Genomic DNA, 17,287 nt, shown 5'->3' with positions numbered 1-17,287 from the left:
GTGTACATGGCCATGTACTCCTTTCTCTGCTGGCTGACCTTTCTTTAGCCTTTTGCTTTCCTTCAACCTTCACTAACAAAAAAAAATTGTTTCTGGAGGAATTCTTACCCCACCCTTACCAATATGTTGCCCGAACGTCCCCCTGCGTGCAACTGTTTGACTGTGTATTTAATGATTAGGAGATTTCTTAAGTCTAGCAACGGACATGGAGCTTTAGAAATGGGCTTTAGCCCAAACTTAGAGTAAACCTTCACTAGGTGACATCTGTAGTAGTAAACATATGGCTCCAGTAGTCAACTGGTACAGTGACACATACCACCGCTGAATCCAGGTGGCTTCACAGAGTGGGTCCTTGGTCCAAGCTACTAGGACTTGTTCCAGGATCAACTTCGCTCCAGAGTAGCAACTGATAGGTCTTTGGGCCAAGAGCCAAAGCACCGATACCAAGGACCAGTCTAACATTACACCTATTTGCAATCTGCCAAGTGGAAAAGTACAGATACCACGTACTAAGTCAGTACGTGGACTTAACACCATACCAGCAAAATAAATTATTCATTTCAGATAGCAGGCTGAATCCTGGTGCCATGTGCAAATAATTCAATAATACATTCACATTTTAGGCCTACGAGCAGCAAAAGATTGTTCAAGCAGTACATCAGCTAACACCTAAAGGAAAAAAAAAATAAAAGAGCAAAAAAAGAGAGAAAGAGCAGCCAATGAGACCTTTCCTGCTGGGAAAGCAGACTGAGAAGGAATTGAAAACTGCAAGCTATGACTTAGTATCATTACCTGCACTGCTCCAGCCCTACAGCTGCTGCCCAAAATTTTCTAGGTGGATTTCTAGGCAGGATATGTATCATCACAAGCAAATTCAGAGCAACTGGAGGGTTTTTTGTTAATCTTTTTGTTTAGATCCAAATTATAAGCTACGAAAGAAAAATCTTTTGGCACAAATTGACTGAAGAAAATATTTCTCTGTGTGTATTTGAGAGACTATGTTATTGCCCAAGTAGTTACTCAGCTATTGCAGAGAAAGTTTTCCTCTGCTGCCAGAGGATGCTTTGCTTAGAGTAAGATAAGGCTTTCTATTTTCTCTTCTGCTGAGCTATCGAATCGCTTCTTTCAGTTAACTCTGCTATATTCCCAAGGGATAAAAATCACATTACCTGAAAAGCATACTGAAGTTAGTCTAAGTCAGAAGAGTTGCACTACAGCTTCATACAAAGATCCCTTTGCAGAGCCTCCCTACCCTCCAGTGGATCCACACTTCCACCCAGCTTAGTGTCATCCGCAAACTTGCTGAAGGTGTACTCAATCCCTTCATCCAGGTCATTGATAAAGACATTGAACAGGGCTGGACCCAGTACTGAGCCCTGAGGAACCCCACTTGTGACTGGCCTCCAGCTGGAGTTAACTCCATTGACCACTGCTCTCTGGGCCATCCAACCAGTTTTCAACCCAGAAGAGTGTGCGCCTGTCCAGGCCAGAGGCAGACAGTTTCTGAAGCAGAATGCTGTGAGAAACTGTGTCAAAGGCTTTACTGAAGCCCAAGAAGACTACATCCGCAGCCTTTCCCTCATCCAGTGGTCGAGTCATTTTGTCGTAGAAGGCAATCAGGTTAGTTTGGCAAGACCTGCCTTTTGTAAACCCATGTTGACTGGGGCTGATCACCCGGTTCTCTTGCATGTGCTGCATGATAGCACTCAAAGTCACCTGTTCCATGACTTTCCCCAGCACTGAGGTCAGACTAACAGGCCTGTAGTTCCCCGGATCCTCCCTGCAACCCTTCTTGTAGATGGGCACAACATTAGCCAGCCTCCAATCTAGTGGAACTTCCCCAGTCACCCAGGACCGCTGGAAGATGATGGAAAGGGCTTTGGAAAGGACATCTGCCAGCAACTTCAATACTCTTGGTTGGATCCCATTCGGCCCCATAGACTTGTGGGTGTCTAGCTGGGCAAGCAAGTCTCTAACCGCCTCCTCTTGGATCATGGGAGCCTCATTCTGCTTCTCTAACTCCTGGGTTTGTACACAGAGGGAACAACATTCCTTGCTATTAAAGACTGAGGCAAAGAAGGCATTAAGTACCTCAGCCTTGTCCTTATCCCCTGTCACTGTTGTTCCTTCTGTATCCAATAGGGACTGAATATTCTCCGTAGTCCTCCTTTTCTTGTTAATGTATTTGTAGAAAGATTTTTTATCATCTTTCACAGACTTAGCCAGTTTGATTTCTAGTTGGGCCTTAGCCCTTCTCCTGATTTTTTTCCCTGCAAAATCTCACTTCCTCCCTGTAGTCAACCCAAGACACCTGCCCCTTCCTCCAAAGCTCATAGACCTTCTTTTTTTTGATGCATCTCAAGATCTCCCTGCTAAACCAAGCTGTTTTTTTCCCCCGCCAGCTCCTTTTATGGAACACAGGGATGGCTTGCTCTTGTGCTGCTAGAATTTCAGTTTTTAATGAAAGTCCTTGTGGGCTCCCTTGCCCTGAAGGACTGTCTCCCATGGGACTTTGCCAACCAACCATCTGAACAGTCCAAAGTCTGCCCTCTGGAAGTTTAATGTGACTGTTTCGCTAATCCTCTTCTTTATCCCACCTAGAACTGAAACCCTATCATCTCATGATCACTTAGTCCCAGGCGTCCTCCAACCATCACATTCCGCCACAAGGAGCTTCTCTACTCACAAACAGCAGGTCAAGGAGGGCACCCTCCCTTGTTGGTTCACTAACCAGTTGTGTGAGGAAGTTGTCTTCCACGCACTCCAGGAACTTCCTAGACTGCTTCCTTTCTGCTGTATCGTACTCCCAGCAGATATCCGGAAGGTTGAAGTCTCCCACGAGGACAAGAGGTAGAGATCTAGAGACTATCCCCAGCTGTTTATAGAAGAGCTCATCAGCTTCTTCTTCTTGGCTGGGTGGTCTGTAGCAAACTCCCATTACAATGTCTGCCTTCTTGCAGGCTCCTCTGATTTTAACCCATGAGCACTCAGTCCCTTCCTTTCCGTAGTCCAGCTCAAGGGTATCAAAGCATTCTTTAACATAGAGGGCTACCCCACCTCCTTTCCTACCCTTCCTGTCCTGCCTGAAGAGTTTATACCCCCCCCCATAGCTGTACTCCAATTATATGAGTCATCCCACCATGTTTCTGTGATGGCAACGACATCATAGTCACCTTGCTCTACAACAGCTTCCAGCTCCTCCTTCTTATTGCCTATGCTGTGTGCATTGGTGTAAATGCACTTCAGCAGGGCTGACGAACCTTCAGCCCTCGTAAAGGGAATAGAGTTCATTCCCAATTGACTGGTCCTTGGAATAACTAACTCCACAGTGCCAGTTTCATTCTTGCGGTCCACAGCTGTACTTGCCCCCTCTTGCTCTGTGGTGGTGTACTGGCAGTCCACTCCAGCACAACAAATCTCAGTCGCTGGAGTCCCACTTCCAGGCTCATTCCCAACTAGCCTGGTCTCCTCCCCTTCCCCCTTCCCATCTAGTTTAAAGCTCTATTTAAGAGCCTAACTAGATTTTTAGAAAGTACTTCAGTCCCCCTTGGAGGCAAGCATGTCCCATCCCTAGTAAGAAAGCCCAGGGGTGCGTGGGTCACTCCATGATCAAAGAATCCAAAGCCTCTCTCCTCACACCAGGCTCGGAGCCAGGCATTAATTAGCTGTTTGTCCTTGACCTCCTGTTCCTTATTTCTTAGTGTTGGGATGGAACTAAACACCACTTGTGCTCCAGAGCCCTCCGTCATTCTCCCTAGAGCCCTGAAGTCTCTTTTGATGGCTTTCAGCTTTCTGCGCTGTAAGTCATCATTGCCTATTTGAAATACTAGCAGGGGATAATAATCCGTTTCCTTCACCAAGGAAGGAAGTTCTCTAGTGACATCCTTCACTGATGCCCCCGGTATATGAATTCAATTATTTTATTTTCATTATGTCAGTAATGATCAGAAAAAAAGCAGTAATGAATTTCAAAGCTTCCAAGTCAGTCAGTTAAGATTTTCTTTTGAAGAGCTTTCAAAATAAGCTTTTTATTTGCTTTTCATAAGTGCTTCAGTGGGTTTTTCTGTGTATTTTAAAGTAAGTTAAAGTAAGAAGTAAAATAAAGACATTGAAAATATAGACAGAAAATATTTTATTTGGTGGTGACATAAGTTTTTAAAACGAGCAATACCATGACTGAAATTGCAAAGTCATATTCATTACTGCATTTAGTTATACACGAGTATTTTATTTATAAAAACATGCTATACAACTAGAAGTGCATAACCACAAAGAGTCTGTCTTTCCATTGGAGTTGTTAACATATTTCAAGTTGTGAACCTTGAACCCTGAGCGAGTATTGATTCAGAAAAACAGTTCATCAGGTCAGAAATAATCAGATGGACCTTTAATTCATGTTTCAGTGCTAGGGGTTTTGTGCACGTATTCACCCCCCCCTCTTCTGTCTTGAAATCTTGAAATCATAGAATGACTAGGTTGGAAGGGACCCACTGGGTCATCGAATCTAACCATTCCTAACACTCCCTAAACCATACCCCTCAGCACCTCATCCACCCTCCCTTAAACATCTCCAGGGAAGCGACTCGACCACCTCCCTGGGCAGCCTGTTCCAGTGCCCAATGACCCTTTCCATGAAAAATTTTTTTCTGATGTCAAGCCTGAACCTCCCCTGGCAGAGCTTCAGGCCATTTCCCCTTGTCCTGTCCCCTGTCACTTGGGAGAAGAGGCCAGCTCCCTCCTCTCCACAACCTCCTTTCAGGTAGTTGAGCCATAAGGTCTCCCCCTCAGCCTCCTCTTCTCCAGGCTAAACAACCCCAGTTCTCTCAGCCGCTCCTCGTAAGACTTGTTCTCCAGCCCCCTCACCAGCTTCGTTGCTCTTCTCTGGACACGCTCCAGAGCCTCAACATCCTTCTTGTGGTGAGGGGCCCAGAACTGAACACGGTACTCAAGGTGCGGTCTCACCAGTGCCGAGTACAGAGAGAGAATAACCTCCCTGGACATGCTGGTCACGCTGTTTCTGATACAAGCCAAGATGCCATTGGCCTTCTTGGCCACCTGGGCACACTGCTGGCTCACGTTCAGTCGGCTGTCAACCAACACCTTCAGGTCCTTCTCCTCTAGGCAGCTTTCTAGCCAGACTTCTCCTAGTCTGTAGCACCGCATAGGGTTGTTGTGCCTCAAGTGCAGGACCCGGCATTTGGCCTTGTTAAACTTCATGCCATTGGCCTCAGCCCAGCTGTCCAGCCTGTTCAGGTCCCTTTGCAGAGCCTCCCTACCCTCCAGCAGATCCACGCTTCCACCCAGCTTAGTGTCATCAGCAGTATTCAGTTATGCCTAAGACACACATATGCTGCCTTTCAGCATCATAAGCCACATCAATAACAGTAGACAAGGAAGGGACAAGGAAGCACTGTCAGAATAATTGCTTTGTACAGTATTCAGCACTCAGATAATTATTACTTTGAGCTGTATTGCACTTCAGGATTATGGGATGCCCTACAGTAAGCTTCCAAAAGAGAACTTCACGCCCAAGCCCTTTAATGCCTGCAATTTAAGTCAAACTGACGAATGCTCAAATACTAAAAAGCCGTAACAATAAAAGGGATAGAAAGGTTATGAAACGCACGGAGCCTTTGTGCACCTTGAGCGGAAAAGGAGTTTGAAACATGCCTAGATCACGCAGACACGTATATTTGGTCAGAGAGGCGGCTCCTTCCCCTCCCAACGGTTTGTATGGTTTCCAGAAGCTCCGCCTTAAAATTGAATTAAGGAAAAAGGAAGCACTTGATATTAATAAAGCCACTGAATTCCAGACTTGAAAATCTGTCATCATTACCGAGAAACTCCTCTTCCTATGGACCGGCAAGCAGAAATTTTGGAATTGGCCTTTCCTCAATGACTAAAGACACAAGACGTAGGCAGATGATCTATATCAGGTCTTAATTATCATTCTTGCTTCTCCCGCTGGTCACTTTCTGATCTTATGATAATCTCTGGCCTCATATCAGTAAAAGGGTCAAGCACAGGAGCAAACTCTCCCCACCTCTCCCCACTGAGGAAAACGGAGCCTATTTAACACATGGTGTTCCCTAGCTCCATGGTAACGTGCTTGCATTATCCATTCCCTCCAGTTATACAATTGTTTCAGTTACTCCCAGTGGGAAATTTTATGTGAGGATGCATGAAATGGACCGCAGGAGCCAGAACCAAACCAACGACATTTTCAATCTGAATTGCAATACACAGTGACTCCAGTGGAAAGAGACAACGTGGATGGGTCTTGCAGTGGCCTCTGCGCTGACTTGCGTAAACCTCACTGCATCATGAGGTGAAAACCAGTTCATCCTGCACAACAGCTACATTAAGTACCTTTACTGAACAGAGATTGCCAGTTGTGTTTAACTGTGCCAAGCCACATCATGGTTTTGGGACAACTTCTAGAAATAGCAGAGACTGAGTTAGGGTTGAGCAATATTTACAGTAAAATTGCAGCAATTTCATTCTGCATCACATTCTGAAATTTCATGTAATGCAATACATAAAACAGATAGCCTAAAAACCATGAAAAAAATACTCAGATTTTTATCCCAAGAGTACTATCAGAAAAGCAATAGAGGAAAGTATTTGGATCAAAGCGTAAACCAAATGATCTGTTTTCCTGAAGTGAATACACATCACAAGAACTGCCGTGATGGAACATGCAGCCGGACACAGCTTGGTGAGGAGGAGCATCTTTCAGTTTCTACTTTCCTCACTTGACCAAAACGCAGTGTTTCTGGACCAGATTCACTCACCCTGTCTGAGCAACCTTAACTCCCCTGCAAGAGCTCACTATTCATTGCTTTTTACACAAGGTTTTCTACATAAAACTATTTGGAACAGTCACCACACAAGTGAAAACATTTTCTAAAAATGAGATAAAAATATTTTTATATATAGGCACTAGATCTAAAATCTCTTACGTTCCCTCTACTCAAAACATTTTCAAGTTCTGAGCAGGAGTTAAACAACAACAGAAAAGCACAAAACAGGGCAGAAATTCCACCCCCCCGCCAATGCTCTCATTCAGTAAGTGCACAGAACTCAACAGTTATACCCATGGTCAAAAAAATCCATACATAGTTTTGGCTAGTGTATAGGAATAGCTTTCTCTTCCTGCTCTTAAGAAAACACCATACAAACAGTAGATAGCGCAGCATCAACCAAATCATACTTACTTACATGGTTGCAGTTTCCATCAAAAAAATGAGAGATGCGTGTGGTAGGATTTCCCCATACAAACACCACACTTATCCATACCCTTTAATTCCATTCTTTGTTACCATTTCTAATAACTTGCCTGGCACAGTTGTCACAGCCTTACTGGTGAATAGTTTACTGACACTACCCTAGGAAAAGTTTTTAAAACCGCTCTCATATTTACCTCCCTGGAGTCCTCAGCTGCTGATGTAGATCAAGCAAAAAAAAAAAATACGCAGCAATATAGGCATCCTAACAGTTTCCTTCAGTATTCCTACAAAAAATTCTGGGCAAACATAATTTTCAACTACTTATGACACAAAACTCAAATTAAATAAACCAGCTCTGGGAAGACCAGTAACACCTATTGCTAAAACTACATTGGAAGTCTCATTTAGGCCATACCTAAATCCTTTGTGTCTCAATATAGCCAAAATAAAAGCTGAAGAATTCCTACTTCTAATAATAAAGAACAATGAAAGACATCATTGACTGCAAATGTTTCTGCTAACACTTCTCTGCCACATTCCAAACCAATTTTACTCTGACTAAAAAGCAAACCCACAAGCAAAATCATTACCTGAAACTCACAGAAGAAACAATGACAGAAGGCTCAAACGCACCTCTAAATCGAGAGGCCTTTTAAGAGACAAATTCTTCACCTGTACCCAATTGCTGACCGCAGGTGTGGCACAGACTTAACCAACCCAACTATTACCTTCAGAGCTTTTTGAACAAGACCCACCCTTTTAATAGCAAAACCAGCATCCCACTTAGGATGGGTAATAAGAAATTATTCCTAAATATAAAATGTTGATGGTTTACTGAAAGTTCAACATAAGACAGCCAGACTTGATTATATAAAATTATCTATGTTATTAAGCCACTAAATGTCAATTATCCTTGTTAAAAACCTGTACAGATTAAAAGATTCCTCCCATGTTCCAGCCGCTGAGATACAGTGCTTTGAGGCATATCGATAACAGTTACATACCATATGCTTTACACAAGCATATTCCCACCCACCATTTAGGTAGAACTGAACTTTTATTAAACTTCCTTGATCTGTCTCGTACAGCAGCAAATTCAGAGACTCCTCCTTCTCAGCAGCCAAACGAGCAGCAAACTCCAAAGGGTGGATTCCACTGTTTCTTGTTGATCCTCTTCTCGCCATTTTTGCAGCAGTCTTCCCATCACATACAGCCATGTCTTATGTGAGTCATAAAGGCTAAAACCGAAGTCCAATAAAAGTGTCATAGAGAATCTAAAAATAAAAGCAGACATAAAAAGAAAGGCTATGAAGCGCCGCCCTCCCCGCGATTCCCCCGGCCTCCGCACGCCGAGCCAACCCCCGCTCTCATGGGGGCACCGGGGGGGAGGGGGCCGCTGTCCCTCGCCCCAGCCTGCATCCCACTGGCCGCAGACGGTGGCGGACGGAGTGGGAGGAAAGGCACCAGAGAGCAGAGCCAAGCCGTGCGAACGGTGGCTGGGCAGAGCCGAGAGAAGCCGAGCCGAGCTTTGAAATGCACCCGCCCGCCGCCCCCCGCCCCTCCCGGCGCTCTGCCGGTGCTGATTGGTCGCCGCTCTCTGATGGATGCGGGGCTCAGCCAATGGGAGCTCTCACTTCAGGACCCGCCCCGCCGGGAGCTCTGCTGTCCACACGCCAATCACATGCTAATCACATGCCAGTAACATGCCAATCACACGCCAATCACATGCCAGCCATATGCCAATACCGTGTCAGTCACACGCCTGTCACAAATCACACACCAATCACACACCAGTCACATGCCAATTACACACCACATATCACACGCCAGTCACACACCAGTCACACACCAGTCACACACCAGTCACAAACCAAACACATGCCAGCCACATGCCAATCACAGACCAATCACACGCCAATTACACACCACACGCCAATCACACACCAGTCACACACAAATGACACACCAGTCATAACCCAATCACATGCCAAGTACATACCACACACCAGCCACATGCCAATCATATGCTGATCACCAATCACACACACCAGTAACAAACTAATCACACATCAATAACAAACGAATCACATGCCAATCACACTCCACATGCCAGTCACACACCAATCACACCAGTCACAAACCAAACACGTCAGTCACATGCCAATCACACACCTGTCACAAACGAATGACACACCAGTCATGTGCCAATCACATGCCAGTTACATGCCAATTAAACACCACACACGCCAGTCACAACCCACACGCCAAACATGAATCATGCTAATCACACGCCAGTCACACAACACACCAGTCACATAACATGCCAAGCACACTGTAGTGACATGCCAGTAACACACCAGTCACATGCCAATCACACACCAGTCACACACCAATTACACTCCAGACACACGCCGATCATACGCCAAACAGCAGTCACACACCAGTCACATGCCAACCACACAGAAATCACATGCCAGTCACACAATTACACCAGTCACATGCCAGTCACATGCCAATTATAGCTCAAGTACACACCAATGACATGCCAATCACAAGTTAATCGCACGCTGCTCACACGCCAGTCACATGCCAATTACGCCACACATGAAAATCACACACCAATGACACTCACTCCACATGCCAATCACACACCAATCACATGTCTGTCACAAACAAATCACACGCCAATCACAGGCCAATCACCCCAGTCACAAACCACATGCCAGTCACAAGCCAATAACACACCAAGCATACATGACTCACTAGTCACACGCTATTCACATGCCAGTCACATGCCAATCACATGCCAGTAATACACTAATTACATACCAATAACATGCTACTCACATGCTAACCACATGCCACTCATGCCACACACAATCACAGAGCAAAAGCCAATCACACGCAAGTCACATGCCAACCACACACAAATCACATGCAAATCACATGCCAGTCACATTCACATGTGTGTGCAGGGTGTGCTCACACCCATGTGTCATGTGGTGCGTGTTCACACGTGTGTACTCACAGGCTGGTGTGGGGCTGCGGCGCCCTTGGCTGGAGCCTTCGGCCTCTTCTTCCTCACCACCACCTCCTTCACCAGCTTCTTCCTCAGCACCCGTGGCCTCACCTGGGGGAGATGGGGGGGAGGTTGGGGGTCATGGGGAGCTGCAGGAGGGATTTGGGGGGGCTGGGGGTCTGAGGAGAGCTAGGGGGAAGGACATTGGGGACCCCTAGCACCCATCACCCCCGGTGTCCCCAGAGCCCCTGGGGCGTCCCTTCGCCAGCACAGACACACGGATGTGCACATGCACATACACATCTGCACACACACACACGTCCACACACAACCTTGCACACTCACATGCAGGCACACACAAGCTGCACAGACACGGCTCTGCACACACACACACACGTGCACACTCGGCCCTGCACACACACAGCCCCAGACACACATTCCTGCACACACTGTGCACACAGAGCTACGCACATGCATTCCTGCATGCACACACACATACGTACACTCAGCCGTGCACACACACACCCTGCGCATACAGAGCCGTGCACACGCATTCCTGCACACACAGGCAGCACACACGTACGCTCAGGCATGCACACACTCATGTACACATTCCTGCACACATCGTGCACACACACACAGCACACACAGACACACACACACATATATACTCAGGCATGCACACACACACACTCGTGCACACACCATGCACACTCAGCCATGCAAACACTCACACTCCCTCTCCGCCCCCAGTCTGTGCCCCCCTTTGCCCCCGCACTCGGGGATGGGGGGGTCTCATCCTGGTTCTTTTGGCGGGGGGGGGCCTGTCCTGGGGCCTTTGGGGGGTCCTGGGGCCTCTCGAAGCCATGTCTTTGGGGGGGTCCCATCCCGGTTGCTTTGGAGGGTCCCGACTCCTCTGGGGGCTCCCGCCATGGTTTGGGGTGTCAGGGGTCCCGTCCCGGTTCTTTCAGGGGTTCCTGGCGTAGCTGGAGGGGTCCCATCCTGGTATCTTTGGGGGTTCCAGCGGTGGTGCCTTTCAGGGGTTCCGGTGTGGCTTTGAAGAAGCCGGGCTGTTCTGAGAGACTTTTGCCAGATTTTCTGTAGCAAGGACATTCTCCAGATTGGCTTTTTTGGCTGTGAGGAGAGAGACAGAGACATGCACAATACGCTAGGAATTTTTAATGCCACCTCAGAATATCATTATGATGCTAACAAAGTCATTTGTCAAGTTACAGGTGACAATCGGAGTTTCAGTACGAAAACAGACAAACCTCTAACGCACGATGAATGATGATGCAGTTAATGACACGACTACACCACTGACCAGGAGTCAGCATCATGTACATCATCGCTCAGAGCCGCAAAGCTGAATATTTCTCCTCTCACCTGAATTTCAACTGCATCCAGTTCACCATAGTTGCCCTCTTTTTCCACCATCAGTGTACAAGAGAGATGGGAAGACTCCATAGTGGTCTGCAAGGACAAGGTACATCTAAGAGGTGTGTCTGCATTTCCCCAAGATACTTGATATATGAATTCTAAAATTAACGTTAGGAATGCGCCAACTGCCCTTCTGAATTTGTTTTACGGGAAATATTTTAACACAAATACTAAAAATAAGTCTAAAAAGATGTTAAGCCTCAAAACATAGGAAAAGGCTAAAGAGATATCCTGTGTAACTGGAAACAGAGAAACTCTAAACTGAGATGGTTTGTAGCAAGTGTAACCAGATGTTGTATTGCTCTAAAACTCTGTGACATGGAAGGGTTTAAAATGCAAAAAATCCTGTTTATAGAAGGGATTTAAAAAAGTTACCTCCCTCCTAATTCTCTCTATACTGACAATATGAAAGCGCTTTCCAAAGCTCCACTTCTCCTTCTTCCTCTTTTCCCCTCCTTTTCTGTAGAAACATTTTATATTAATGAAGGCCACGACGCTCTTGAAGGACCATGAACGGTGCGGTAAGAGGAAACAACGGATAGCAACCGTAAGCTACGGCTGTATGCCCAGAAGCTGAGAGGGAGGTGTTAAGTTAGAAAAGTAGTAATCATGATAACTTAGGGGAAAAGCATGTAAAATATGCAAAGCTAATTACCAAGTAAGCATCTGATCTAGGCGTGCGGACAGTAGCAACTAACCAATAGTAGTATAAACTTATACGCTTGAACAGTTGTTTGTAATCAATCAAACGATGCCAAGTTTTAGATGCAACATAACAATGTGTATATAAGGAGCTCGCTAAGAGCAATAAAGGTCTCCATTTACCACCTCACTAGAGTCCGTCTCGTCACGCATTCCTGCACTTTCCCTCTGCTTCCCCTTCCCCTCCTTCTTTCCACCCCTTTCCCCTCCTTCTCCCCGCCCCCCCCCCCCCCCCCCCCGCCTTTCCTCCTCCATTTTTCCCCTCCCTTTTCCCCTCCCAAGCGGGGATTTCCCCCGCGGGGCCGCACGCAGAGCACAGATACAGCACCGAAGCCCCCGAACGTCCCTGACCCCGAGCCAGCCCCGGGAGGAACGCGAGTCACGGAGAGCGAGCCCGGAGCGGCGCCGTCAATCACAGAGTGCGGGCGCGCGGGCCTAAGGGGCGCGGCCGGCCGTAGAGCGCTCACCCACACCGCTCCCGCCCGCCCTCCCTCCCACTGCCCGCTCAGAACTCGAGCCGCGCCTCTCAGCGCCTCTGATTCATCCGATGCCAGCCCCGTTCCAGCCGTGCATGAGCGGTGCCTGCGCAGCCGCGCCCCAGGTCCCGGCAGGCAGTGGACACGGGCAACGCCCGACCCCCGCTGGAAAAAGAACTCGGCCGCAAGCCGCCGACCGCAGAGCCGCCCCTGGGCCAGGCGAGGCAGGTCTCAGCGCCTCCGGGGCGCGGCCTCCGCTCGGGGCCGGCTCCCGGGACTGAGGTGCCGGTGCTGGCGCCGCCACGTGGCCGCAACGCTGAAATGCAGCCCGCGGGGGGCCGGGAGGGCTGGTACTGCTCGGGGCTGGAGCCGAGCGCAGCCGAGAGGAATCGAGCCGAGCGGAGCCGAACAGAGCCGAGAGGAACGGAGGAGACGAGAAGCAGAAATGAGCAGAAGTCGAACCGAACCAAGCTGAGAGAAGCCGAGCGGAGCCGAACCGAGCCAAGGGACACGGGGCTGTCAAAGGACACGGAGGAACGCGGGGGACACAGGAGACGCGGGGACCCAGGGCAGGGACAGGAGTCACGAGGGGGACACAGGGAGCTGCCTCTCTCCCCCTCCCCGCCCGGATCCCATTGGCCGCAGGCGGGGCGGGGCGGGGCAGGGCCGGCAGAAGGCGGTGCCCCAGTGACTCCTGCCGAGACCCGAGCGGGGCCGATCCCAGCTGATCTTTGAAATCCGGCCCCGCGCCGCTCTCGGCCCCGCCCCCCACTGCAGTACCGCGCTGCGGCTACACGGCGGCAGCACTAAGGTTACAGGTTTCCCGGGCTGGACAACGAAAGTCCGTGAATTGTCCGGAGCAGCAGGAAACACAGCGCTGTTCATGCAACCGTTCAGAGCAAAGCGCGGCCCCGCCCGAGATGGGAGAGGAAGGGGGAAGGGAGTCGCGCATACCCGCGCCTTCGCTGACCCGCTGCGGCGCCGCCCCGAAGCCTCCCAACGGCCGCAGACAGCGGGAGCGCCACACTGCGCATGCACCAACTCCAGGCTGCAGTACCGCATTTCTGTCAACTGGCGGCAGCAGAGAGCAGGTCTGTCGGCTCCACTGCGCATGCGCCAAATCCAGGTGGCAGTGCCCCACCTTGGTCAGTGCAGCAGACAGCAGGGCTGTCCCATTCCACTGCGCGTGCGCATGCTTCAGGCTGCAGTCCCGCTATTCGGTCACCAGGTAGCAACAGAGAGCCGCCTATGCATCCCCCGCGCGCCCCCAGAGTGCTGCAGTACCGCGCTGCGGCCACACGGCGGCAGCACAGAAACCCCGCCCCACTCACACCGGGTTCTCACGCGGGGCACGAACGGGCACCTAATCGGCCGGAGCAGCAGTTCGCACGGCGCTGCCCGCGCAACCCTCACCCGCTGATGGGCTCTGGAGCATTGAAAACCGTGCTTCCCCCCAGGCTGACCCTGACCGAGGCGGATGGAGCGCTCGTGGGAGCATGCCAGCACCCCAAGATGGGGGCCTCGACCCACAGCTGAACCCCCAAACCGTGGAACTCGGCCCCCTCTGACTTTGAGTGCCCACACACCCCCATCCATGCAACCCGGCAAAGCGGGACCCAGCACCCCATGACAGCGGGGCTCCCCCACACCTCTGCCCACAGCGTGTCCTTGTCCCCTCTTGGGCCCCATAGTGTGTTCCTGCCCCCGCACCATGCTCCGTAGCATGTCCCTGTCATCCCCCATGCCCCATAGCATGTCCCTGCCCCTCCCTCCGTGCCCCAGAGCATGTCTATGTCCCCTTCCCATGCCCAACAGCACTTCCCTGTGCCCCCCCCCCTTACCCTACAGCGTGTTCCTGTCCCTCTGTGCCCCATAGCATGTCCCCATTCGATGCCCCTGCCCCACAGATGAGAGCAGCAGCCAGCGGTGACAGTGTCTGTTGGGGACACACATGACACGGGGACACAGGGACACACACCCCAATAAATACCAGTGCCCCCACCCGGATGCTGCTGGGGAGGGGAAAGTGGTGCTGGTGCCACACAGCACTGGGTCCTGGGGGTGCCCTTGGGGGTCCCTAGTACTCCCAGGGCTCCCCTCTGCCCATGCTGGGCAGTAACAGCACTGAGGGGCAGGGTCCAGCAGGGCTGGTGCTGGCTCAGGCCCCGGCAGGATTGGTCACAGTCACTTCCTGTCACGGCCCGCTGAGCAAGCAGCACTGAGTGAACATCACGGGGCCATGGAGGAAGGGGTGCTGGGGCAGAAGGGGCTAAGGGGGGGTCGGTGATCTCTAGGGTGGGATGGGGACCCCCAGCACCACCCCAGGGTGGAACAGGGATCCTTAAGGACACCCAAGGTGGTACTGGTACCCCCCAGCGTTGCCCTGGGATGGAGTCTCCCAGTGATCCCCTAGGATGGGATGGGGACCAACCATCATCACCCTGGGATGGGACAGGGACATCCAAGGACCCCCCTTAGGATGGGACAGGGATCTCTAGGGCAGGATGGGGACCCCCAGCAGCACCCTAAGAAGGAGTGTGGACCCCCAGGGTGAGATGGGGACATCTCAGCATTACCATGGGGTGTGATGGGGACATCCAAGGACCCCCTGGGATGGGATTGGGATTTCTGGGGTTGGATGAGGACCCCTTAGGATGGGATGGAATGTGGACCTTGCAGCATCACCACAGAGTGGGATGGGGACCCCCTGGAATGGGATGAGGACTCCTTGGGATGGGGATCTCTGGGGTGGAATGAGAACTCCTTAGGATGGGGACCTTGCAGAACCACCCTGGGGCAGGATGGAGACCCCTAGGATAGGATGCGGACCCTGTGTGGGCCAGGGACCCCTAGACGGTTTTGGCCCTAGCGGAGGTCATCAGGGGCAAAGAGTCCACGGGCACGGCGCAGGACGGAGTCCTTGGTGGGGTCGTACGGGTGCTCCTTGGAGGGGATCTCCAGCACAGCAGGCAGCGGGCGGGAGTGTGCCTCCACGGCGTGCCGGATCAGCTCCGCCAAGCACTGGCTGATCAGGATGATCCCGATGTCCTCACGTGCCAGGAAGCTCCTGCAGGACAGGGCACTGGAACAAGGGGACATTGGCCCCCCTGGGACCCTCTGGGACCCCACCCCAAGGATCCCCGGCACAGGGAGCCATCGAGACGTCCAACCTTGCTCCAGACCCTCCCGAACCACTAGCACAGGGATGCCATGGGACTCCTTCCCACCAGGATCCCCAGCGCAGGACCCCCTGGACCGCTTCTCGGACTCCTGGTACAGGGACCTCATGGGACTACCCCCCCTCCCGGCCCAGGGTCCCCCGGGGAACCCATCACCACTTTGTTCCGGACTACCCCCCAGGGATCCCCAATTTTCTCCCCTCCACCCTCACTGGACACCCTCAGTGATGTCGTCCCCTCTGCCCCCTGCTCCGAGACCTCCGCCCTCACCCCATGCCCCCCACCACCACCCGAAGGCTTCCTTGATCTCGCTACCCCACGCCCAAGATCCCTCCGTCACCCCGCGAACCCCTGACCCTCGAGACCCTTGGGAGCTTCCCCGCCCGCCCCCTTCCCCCGAAGGCCTCTTCGGCCCCCCGAGTGCCCACACACACCGGAAGGCCTCCTCGATCTCGGCCAGGCTCGTCTCCTTCTCCACCACCAGGAAGTTGGGCCGACGGTGCTTGTCCAGCTCCCCAACACCGCCCAGCAGGAACCCGGTCACCGTGTCTTCGTCCCCCAGCACCGCCAGGAGCTTCCCGCGGCCCGACATCGCGACAGGCGCCCGGCTATCGCGACCGAGACCGCACGAGACCTGCCGAGACCGGTACGGTCTCCGCTGCCGCCGGTCAGGACCCGCTCCCTACCGGCCCCGCCCCCCGACTCCACCAATCCCTTCCGCTGCTCTTGCGCTGCCCACACCCTTCCCAGGACACGCCCCTTCCGCCCCGGCTCCGCCAATCCACACCACTGTTCCTGCGCTGACCCGCCCCACCGCCCCGGATCCACCAATCCCCGCCGTTGCTGCTGCGCTAGCTCCGCCCGCGGGACCCTGCCCTCGCTCTCCCGTGCGCATGCGCAGGGCGCGATGACCTTGATGCGGGGTGGGCGTTTGTGTTTAACCGTGGTTCCGTACAGGTCTCGGCGGTTCTGCCAAAGCGCCCCCAGGGACCTGTCCCAGTGCCCACAGCCCCGCAATTCTCCTAGAGCTTCGCTGTGGGGCCAAGACCCCTTGGGACTCCCAGGACCCCCCCGCCAGCACCCTGGTGCTCTACCCTGGATCCCCCAGGACCTTTTTGAGACCCTCCGGGACCCCCACCTCCTCCTCCTGGTGTCTACAGCCCCCGAAGTATCCCAGTGCTTCACTGTGGGGCTGGGCCTCCTCTGCCCCCTCCTGCTGACCCCTCACCTCCCCATCCAGGA

At 51.8% G+C, this 17,287-nt stretch overlaps 1 protein-coding gene across 1 annotated transcript; it reads right to left on the bottom strand.

Moving 5' to 3' along the window:
• Positions 1–4,236: 4,236 nt before the first annotated feature.
• ATP6V1F (ATPase H+ transporting V1 subunit F) lies at positions 4,237–16,757 on the bottom strand. Its single transcript, XM_009563305.2, has 5 exons — positions 16,480–16,757; positions 14,708–15,933; positions 11,635–12,148; positions 10,258–11,382; positions 4,237–8,503 (listed from the first exon to the last, which is right to left on the bottom strand). Exons 1-2 carry the CDS (start codon positions 16,635–16,637, stop codon positions 15,732–15,734), a joined length of 360 nt encoding a protein of 119 aa, XP_009561600.1. The 5' UTR covers positions 16,638–16,757; the 3' UTR covers positions 4,237–8,503; positions 10,258–11,382; positions 11,635–12,148; positions 14,708–15,731.
• Positions 16,758–17,287: the final 530 nt, after the last annotated feature.

The sequence above is a fragment of the Cuculus canorus genome, chromosome 1 (genome assembly GCF_017976375.1).
Source record: "Cuculus canorus isolate bCucCan1 chromosome 1, bCucCan1.pri, whole genome shotgun sequence".
Taxonomy (NCBI): Eukaryota; Metazoa; Chordata; class Aves; order Cuculiformes; family Cuculidae; genus Cuculus; species Cuculus canorus.
The sequence above is the reverse complement of the archived record's forward strand: the minus strand, read 5'-3'. Positions and strand labels throughout refer to the sequence as shown.